The 9,578-nt window shown below is 39.2% G+C and overlaps 1 protein-coding gene across 1 annotated transcript; it reads right to left on the bottom strand.

Moving 5' to 3' along the window:
- Positions 1-2,877, bottom strand: LOC126800789 (protein IQ-domain 26-like). Its single transcript, XM_050528204.1, has 3 exons — positions 1,468-2,877; positions 923-1,129; positions 1-838 (listed from the first exon to the last, which is right to left on the bottom strand). The coding sequence occupies exons 1-3, from the start codon at positions 1,897-1,899 to the stop codon at positions 254-256; spliced, it is 1,224 nt and encodes a 407-aa protein (XP_050384161.1). The 5' UTR covers positions 1,900-2,877; the 3' UTR covers positions 1-253.
- Between the last annotated feature and the right edge of the window lie 6,701 nt (positions 2,878-9,578).

The raw sequence follows: 9,578 nt of genomic DNA, 5'->3' as shown, positions 1-9,578 counted from the left end.
AGCTCCTCTCATTTCATTAATTCATTGCTCATAAAACAAAATTCGAAATAAACTGTCAAGAAAACGAAGAATTTACAAAGCACTCTGTGTTCTACCCTATTTGATATAAATTACTAAAGTCTGGAAATGAGGCTTGGAGAAGCTCTTATGCTCTCCAACTCTGTTTCTTTACCATCTGCTATGCAAGCGATTCCCGTTTTGATCTAAGGAAGAGGAGTACTCTACCCTATTTCACATCGCACCTCCTTCCTCATTAATGAAAGACTTCTTCTTGGACTTGGTTGTAGGGTCGATGCATTCGAATGCCGCTCATACTGTTTCTTGCTGCCATTATTTCATCAAGGGAGAGCTTCTTCCTAGGAAGGGTTTCAGGCCTTTGCTTAGGAGCACTGTGGGACCTTGATTTGGCCTTGAATGACTTGGTGCTTGACATATAGTTTGGGCAGTTTGAGTAAGGCTGAAAAAAGCTGTCTCCACAAACGCTCTTGGCAGGTGTACTGGGTGCATTAGACCGAAAAGAGCTGGCTAAGCGCGGGGTACTATGGGCCGTAGCGAACTTGCATTCATCAGGATTGAAATAGCATTCATAATCCTGAAGATGATGGCCTTCGGGTACAGAAATGCGAGTTGAAATTGGACATGGCAGTGGTGAAGATGTGTAAGGTACCTCTTCGCCACATTCAGATAAGATGGTGTTGAATCGACGGGACCTGGATCTGGTTCTGAAGGTGTCAATTTCAACAATCTTTGGGCTTTCATCAAAGCTATTAAGAAAAGGTTCGTAAGATGCCGAAAGCCTTTTGCTATAAAACCCACTTCTTGCTTCATCAAATCTCTCCTGAAAATGATTTAAGCAAAACAGTCAGGGCAGTACTGTGAAACAAATTGAAAAATGTGAATGTTAATGGAATGTGGAACTTACAATGGACTTCCTAGGCCTGCTCTCGGGGAGAAACCTGTTCTCTTTATTGAAAGAACGACGTGCTCGCTGGTATCGGACATTTGTCTGTGCTCTAAAAAGAGCTTGCATACCATGAAGAGTAGCAGCAGCTCGTTTCCTGACAAGAAAGCCTCTAACAAGAGCCTGCAACTTAACCAATCCTCTGAGAGCTCGGTGCGCCTTCCTGGCCTGTGGAAAAAACCAAATCAAAAGACAATGAATTACTCAACACCAAAGAGCACAGAGGCATAACATATAATTGTACAGTTCCATAGAATTTGGTAACAATCTAAATAGCTCTTCACAACAGAGATATAAAAGTAAGGTTTGAGAAAGATGACCAAGTAGTTTGTACTGTTTCATTAGGATTTGGAAACAACTTCACTTCTATTCAAGAGCAAACATAAAAGAAAGAACTAAGAAAACTACTTCCATGCACAAAACATTCTCTGAACCAAAACAAACATACCAATCAGCAAATTGATATATCAGACATCAATATAAGCATTCTGCAAAAATCAACTTACCAAATAGCCTCGGAAAACAGTCTGAATCTTCATTGCCGCCCATCTCTCTCTCTTTCCAAACAACTGTCCCCCAGAGCCCTTGCTCGTCAGCCTCACAACCGCCACGGCAGCCTGTGCAGCAGCCACAGCAGCGTCAGCAGCGGCGGCAGTGGCAGCAGCCACCGCAATTGCGTGCTTGTTCTGTTCCTTGTCTGTCTCTGCGAGATAGGATCTGAGCCAGGCCGATTCAGCAGGGGAAACATTCGGGGGGAGATTAGCCGGGACATGACTAATTGGACTTGCATCCTTAAATGACTTGCCGAAACTCCACCTCCTCTTCTCTTTACGATCACCAGGCCGAGTAGTATTGGTCGTACTACTCGGAAGCTCAAGAGGGTCCTTCTCTTTCTTCATCCCCAACAGACCCTTCAACCATCTTGCAGCTCTCCCCATGCTTTCTCTCTCTACAATGCACAGCTAGGGACTGGAGAGAGAAACAAAAGAGGAGGCAAAAGTTGAAGTAAGCGGTAAGTCAAATAGACCCAGGAAGAGTTTATGTAGAAACAAACACTAAGAAACCACCAAATGCGGGAGGGGGTCAAAATAAAGAGAGAAACTTGAGAAAGAAAGAGAATGTGAATGAAGCTATATCCCCATTTTCATAACAAGGATAGCCAAGTTTTGAGAAATTTAAAACTGAAAGAATCCAAAAGTGCCGAAAGCCAAGGCGGAGCTAGAACAGAGCAGAAAGGCTCTGCAAGATCTCAGACAGGTTGCAAGCAAAGAAGCGTGGAGCAAAAGATTAACAAAAACAAAGGGGGCATCAAAACCTTAAAAATGTAAGTATGGATAAAATGACCAAAGCCCTCTTATTTTCTTTCCTTTCCTTTGCAAATACACCTGACAGCACCTCGTGAAGAACTGCATTACATGACAAAAAGTGACACAGAAAGATGCAGAGGTTCAAAATCATTATAAAAAATTTCAAAAACAAACCTTCAGAAACTGACCCCCAAGTAACCAAAACAAGGATTACAAGACAAAAGATCTTACATGAAAAATTGCAGTAACAAACATATAAACAAAGCATAGAAACAAACCAGAGACCAGACTCACCTCTCACCAGCACCACACCTTCTTCTTCAATCTTAAATTCTAACAAGGCACCTATGAGAGTTCTACACACACAAACCCACCTTGTCCACTGACTCAAACTGAAGCAAAAAGCACTATAAACACCACCACCGCTTCCTTCTCTCCCTAAAAAAAACTGAGCTTTTCTGGAGCTACGTGTACTAAATATGAAAGATACCCACTGACAATCCCGTGAAGCCTAAATTTTTAAAACTCACAACTCCTCTCGTTCAATCTCGCAAACACAAAAATAGAAAAGCCTCTCTCTTTACTACGCTCTGCAACAAGAACACAACTTTCTTCTCTTATTAAAGCCAAAATCTTCTCTCATTACTCTCTCTCTCGATATATATATATATATATATATATATATATATATCTGTAATCTTCTACTTCTTCCAGTACACAGCGCAGTCTAAGCTGAACACTGAGAAAGTCTGAGCAAAGCCAATAAAGCCTATAACCCAGTACTCAACAAGGGCTTCTATATATAGCTTCCGCTTTGTCCACCAGAAAAAAAAGTGAGCCCAAAAAAGGCTGAGACTTCGCTTTCCCTGTTTGGGATGATGAGAACGAAGACTGGAAGAAGATATCTTTTTCTCTGCGTATCTTCCTCGCTACTCCACAGTGTGATAGGATTTCTGATTTCTCTATCTCTCACTCAGACTGCCATTCTTTCTGCAAATGGGTCTACTCCAAAAATGAGCAGAGGCGCTGATCAAGCAGATCTGAATCCTTTTGGGAGATGCATACAGTGCTAATTAAGAGGAGAGAGAGAGAGAGAAGGGTCATTTGCGGGGCAATGTTGGGATTTGAAAGTCCATTGTTGTTGGGTTTTTTTTGTTTTTGAATTGTTTTTTTTGTTTTTGAATTGTTTTTTTTACTGACATTTGGTCATTTGGGAAATAGCAGAGAGGGTTTAGGTTGGGGGAGCTAGAATTTGGGTGATGGATATGGCAATGTGGGCATTGACTTTGTAGCTTCAACACAAAATTTGAATCTTGGTCTTGGTCTTGGTCTTGGTGGGTGTCAATGTTTCTTTTTCTATTTCTCTTGTCACATGATGGTGGGGATGAAGAACCTGAAGTAGTAGGGATCCTATATTGTTGTACAATGTCTGGCTAAGAAATAGTGTATATGATACTAATTTGAATAACGTTCCCGTACCTACTTGAAATCTCTGTATTCAGAACTGTTTGTACGGATCAGTATGGTTGGCGATTGAGATGATCAAGTGGAATGACATAATCAAATTTAATCACTAAATTCTAATAATTTAGAGGCTAAATTTGATCCCTTGTAATGTGCCAATATATTAATGTTGATTAAGATCAATTCTAACGTTCAAATTTGAAGATCGACGTGATTTGGTGGGTATTGTAAGAGGCTAAATTTGATCCCATATTCCCGTATAATGTGCCAAAGCTATTAATGTTTATAACGTACAAATTTGAAGATCGATATGTTGGGTATTGTAACTTGTAAGAGTTGCAAGAAGTTTTGAATAATCTGAAGTGGGGTGCAGGGAGTATTAATCTGATTCGTATTTATCACCAATTTTGAATACCATGTATTATGCCACATTATACTCAATTAACAACAATTAAACGTGCATATTTGTTAGTTGAACGGTCACTATTAAAAAAAATTCATTGTTGCTAACGGTTTTGCTCGCCCAATCTCCGAACGATAATTGTTTATCCTACCGGATCAAACTGAATAAAAAAAAACTTTCTTACGATCAGAATATGCAAGTATTGATTTGCTCATCACCTCTTTGAGACATTTAGGTTTCAAAAAGTAATATCTATAGTTTAATATTAGGCGTTACCTATGTATATACATGATATGATTGAAAACGTAATGCAACTAATATTGTTAACAATAATTGAAATTGCATCATTTACATATTTCTTTTTTCCCTAACCATCCACAATTCACGCCCCTAAGGATCCAACGTACATTTACACCTTTGTATTCCTACCCGATCAATTGTGTATTTTGAATTATGCGATATCTTGCAACATTAGATTCAAATTCAGAGGGAAATTTTACAAATGCAACAGACAAACATGATGAGTAACAACGTTCCTTTAAGATGGTAAGTTAGCTCGCGTATTATTAAATAGATCCCTTCAAAATTGAAGATGGTAGGTTAGTCTGGCAACCCCTGTTATGAACTTCGCCATTAATCTTCTGGGGAATTCGGCTGCTTGCAGAGCTTCCTCCCATATTTGGGACCAGTATCAGTATATCACTATACCTTCATCGCCATCAGTATTCCAGTCAGAAAGGCACTCAGAGTTAATGGTTTTCAGAGAAGGGGACATGATAGTTAGCTGGTCAATACTTATTATTGAGTCAATGTTCCATTTCAATGTGACTCGTATATATTGCTTCTCGCCTTCTCCTACTTATTTTGTCTGCGTTTTTGGAGGGAAAGGTTTGAAATTTGTTATTCGGACAAGAATGATGGATAATAAATTTATATACAGAGGCATCAATGAGCAGCTGCGTGGTGTGGTTCAGCCGTTGCAGAAAGCCAGAAACTACTGTATATTCAACTTTCTTTGCATAATATATATACTGCAGATCGAGACATCGAGTTCTTACTTCTTAGAACCAAGTAGAAGCTGGATTTCATATAAGGTTTTGTTTTGACCGGCGTAGCGGCGTTGTTGTGGTCGGAAAGTCATCTTCATGTTACAAGATAGCCGGCTTTGATGGCTTGAAAACATAGTTTGTCTGACTCGTCTCATCAGTTATTAACATTTCTTGTTATCTTAAGATTGACTGAGGGATTTAAACATGCATGAGACCTTGACTGACTTCAAGCAAAACCAATGGCTAGTGAGGTTCTTGTTATGTTAGATTTACCAAACAGATTTTGACTAAAATTGTTAGCTAGAAATAAAGATGTCTTTCAGTTTCACTTCACTGAATTTCTTCTTTATATTTGGAAACTGATGCTAATATATATATAGTTCCCAGCAACAGACCCAAATATATGGGCAGAAAGGGTCACCCACCAAGTACGATTTACATGCGCAAAAGACTCAATTAAAAACAAAGTGAAAAGGAAAAAAAAAGGGAATCGATCTGTAACCACAAGTGCAACTACTAAATTAAACCGTATTCAGTTCTTTATTTGAACATTGGTTGCAGAAAGTGAAATGAAAACTACTCACCAAACTCCTGAGTCCTAACAAGCAGACCACATAATCTGTTCAACTAGTAAAACCGACATGTAATAATGCCAACAGCTTTAAGAAAACTAGCTCGTATCTTATCTGATGTTACGACGAGCATAGACAGCTCGGCTAATCAACTAAGAATTCTACTGCATAGATGGTCACTTCAATTTCCACGATGCAACTATCATCCACTAAAAACCCTTTCTCTGAGTTATTGAACAAGTCCAGTGCGATGGATTTATCGAACATCCTACCCGAAGTCGATGAATGCGCTCCGAACTAGGATTTTCCCGCTAAAACAGGTATAGATAAAACAAAAGTTACGTTGAGAAGTATGCATATCTCTGCTATGATCATATAAGAACAATACATAACTCCAAAAAATAAAGACAATACACAACTCAGAGTGAAAGAACGTAATCGCACGGGTATGATCGAGGCTAATAATTATAAAACTGGTGAATAATATTACCATTTGGAAGGAAATAAAAGTAGAATAGACTGAATGCTTATATATTGATCTGAATAATTACAAGGTATTTATAGGATTTTAGACTACCAATAATCATGTATGAAACTAAAGATTGTTTGTCAATTACTACGGCTAGAAATTTGGTTGGCGAGATCCGGTTGGTGTACATTGACTCACGCTAACACTCCCCTTCAAGTTGGTGCATACGCATCGACCATGCCCAACTTGCTAAGTTAGTCATAAAATGCCTTCTTAGACACTCATTTTGTAGTATATCTGTAAGTTGCTCTTCCGAATGAACAAAAGGAAAACTAATTATCTTAGCATCTAGCTTCTCATTTATAAAGTGACGATCAACCTCCACATGCTTTGTACGATCATGTTGTACATTATTCTGTGAAATATCAACAGCTGCCTTGTTGTCACAGTACAGCTGCATAGCACACTTAGGCTTAACATCCAAATCTTGTAGCAAATTTCTAAGCCATAACAACTTGCACACTCCCTAAGCAATACCTATGTATTCTGCTTTAGCACTAGATCGAGCTATCACCTTTTGTTTCTTACTCTTCCAAGTAACAAGATTACCCCCAACAAAGGTAAAGTACCCTGATGTGGACCTCCGATCTGTAATATTTACAGCACAGTCTGCATCTGTGAAACCACAAACCTCAATGATATTGTTGTGATTAGAAAACATTACTCCTCTCCCTAGAGCTGACTTCAAGTACCTCAAAATCCTCACAACAGCATCCATGTGATCCACACTGGGATTATGCATGAACTGACTCACTACACTTACTGCATACGCAAGATCTGGTCTGGTATGTGACAAATAAATCAGGCGTCCAACTAGGCTCTGATAACGAGTTTTGTCAGTAGGCACCTGATCTGGATACTCTGCTAACCGATGGTTCTGCTCAATAGGAGTATCAATTAGAGTGCAATCCAACATACATGTCTCTATTAGTAGATCAAAGATGTACTTCCTCTGACACAGATAGATAGCATCACTTCCTCAGGCTACCTCAATGCCCAAGAAGTACTTAAGTGTACCTAGGTCCTTTATCTCAAACTCTGTGGCTAGCTGCTTCTGTAATCTATCCACCTCAATAGTATCATTATCAGTAACTACTATATCGTCAACATATATAATTAGGGTTGTTACCTTCCCTTGTTGGTGTCTGAGAAATAATGTGTGGTCTGAATTACTCTGCATGTAGCCAATTTTCCTCATGAATTGTGAAAATCTTCCAAACCAAGCACGAGGAGACTGTTTAAGACCATACAAAGACTGTTTCAATCTGCATACAAAGTTATCTGGAGAAGCTGCCACATATCTAGGAGGAAGATCCATATACACTTCCTCTGTAAGTTCTCCATGAAGGAATGCATTCTTTACATCAAACTGTCTAAGTGACCAGTTTAAGGTAGCAGCAAAAGAGAGCAATACCCGAATAATGTTCATCTTTGCAACAGGTGCAAATGTCTAATCATAGTCTATGTCATATGTTTGGGTGAACCCTTTTGCTACTAGGCGTGCTTTATACCGGCTCACTGACCCATCTGGATTATGCTTCACTGTAAACACCTAACGACATCCCACTGCCTTCTTGCCATGTGGTGGAGATACAAGCTCCCAAGTATTGTTCTTCTGTAATGCTTTCATCTCTTCCTCCATCGCTTTCCTCCATTTTGGATCTCCCAATGCATCATGCACTTTGTTAGGTATTGATACAGCAGAAATTTGATTCACAAATGATTCATATGACTTAGACAATCTTTTGGTAGACATAAAATTTGCCACATGATACTTAGCTTTAGCCTGAAGGGTAGGTTCATATTTTTTTGTTGGCTGACCCCGAGTAGACCTATTTGGCAAGACATATTGTCTACTATTAGCTTCACTAGTATTAGCCTCAATAGAATGACTAACCTCAGATGAGTGATCTTCTGTACAAGGGGAACGTTGGTCAGGGGTATAAACAACAGTAGGGGAGGCAGGAGGGGCAGTTGTGCTGTCAGCTTGCGGTACCTGAATCTCTGGAGTGACTATACCAGAATCATCTGGTGGTGCACCCCCGACCAATTAACTCCCCGGTGAGAAGATCCTGAAATATCACATACATGGAAAAAAATGTCACAGAGCACTTAGCTTCAGTGTTCAATTGTGGAACAGATATCAAATGATGAGATAAAGTAGGTACATATAACACATTGTGAAGCTCTATTGTGGGAGTAATACGAACTGACCATTTCCTTAATACGGAGAATGCCTCACCATTATCATTAGTAACATATGGTACTGGTGGAGGAGATAATATAGTAAAATAAGATTTGTCATAAGTCATATGATCGGACACACCAGAATCAATAATCCATGTATCAAAACCAACAAAGTGAGAAATATGTAAAGCCATACCAATCTTACCACGACCAGCTATTGATGTTGTTGGTGTTGCTCCTCCTGATGTATGATGATCATGTCCAACCACACCATAAATATCTGGTTCCTGGACCAGTTGAATAGTTGTTTTTGCCTTAGAACGATAATTAGGCCTTTGGGGCCTAAGGTGTGGATGAGTCAGTTTTTCGTTGTGAAACATGTGTTTTGGGCAAAAGTCATCGGTCTACTTATTCCTATAGTACTTCTAATAAAAGTATTATTCCTTTTGAATTAATTCATTCTGATGTTTGGGGACCCTCCAAAGAGTCTACTGTGTCGAGAATGCGGTATTATGTGTCATTTATTGATGATTGCACACGTCTTTCATGGATTTTTCTTCTGAAAACCAAAAATGAGGTTTTTCCAGCTTTTCAAGCCTTCTATACCACTATCCAAACACAATATAATGCCACAATTAAAATTCTTCGTTCTGATAATGGGGGGGGAATATGTGAATCGTGTCTTTCAGGAGTTCTTTAACGCACACAGAATTGTTCATCAAACAACGTGTCCTTACACACCTGAGCAAAATGGCGTTTCTGAAAGAAAAAACGTCATTTACTTGATATGACTCGGTGTATTCTCTTTAGTGCCCATATGCCTAAATACTTTTGGGGTGATGTTGTCATAACTTCTGCTCACCTCATTAATCGTCTTCAATCTCGTGTCCTTGAAGACAAAATTTCATATGAGGTGTTTGCATCCCATGTTTCCTTACCCTCTTTTCATAATTTTTCCGCCCGTGTTTTCGGTTGTGTTGCTTTTGTCCATCTTCCAAAACATCAGAGGTCTAAGTTGGATGCCCGAGCAGTTAAATGTGTGTTTGTTGGATACAGAGGATATCAGAAAGGGTATAGGTGCTATCATCCACCTACCAGAAAGTATT

This window comes from Argentina anserina, chromosome 6 (genome assembly GCF_933775445.1).
Source record: "Argentina anserina chromosome 6, drPotAnse1.1, whole genome shotgun sequence".
In the NCBI taxonomy this organism is placed as follows: Eukaryota; Viridiplantae; Streptophyta; class Magnoliopsida; order Rosales; family Rosaceae; genus Argentina; species Argentina anserina.
Note: the sequence above shows the minus strand (reverse complement) of the source record. Positions and strands in the feature narration are given on the sequence as shown.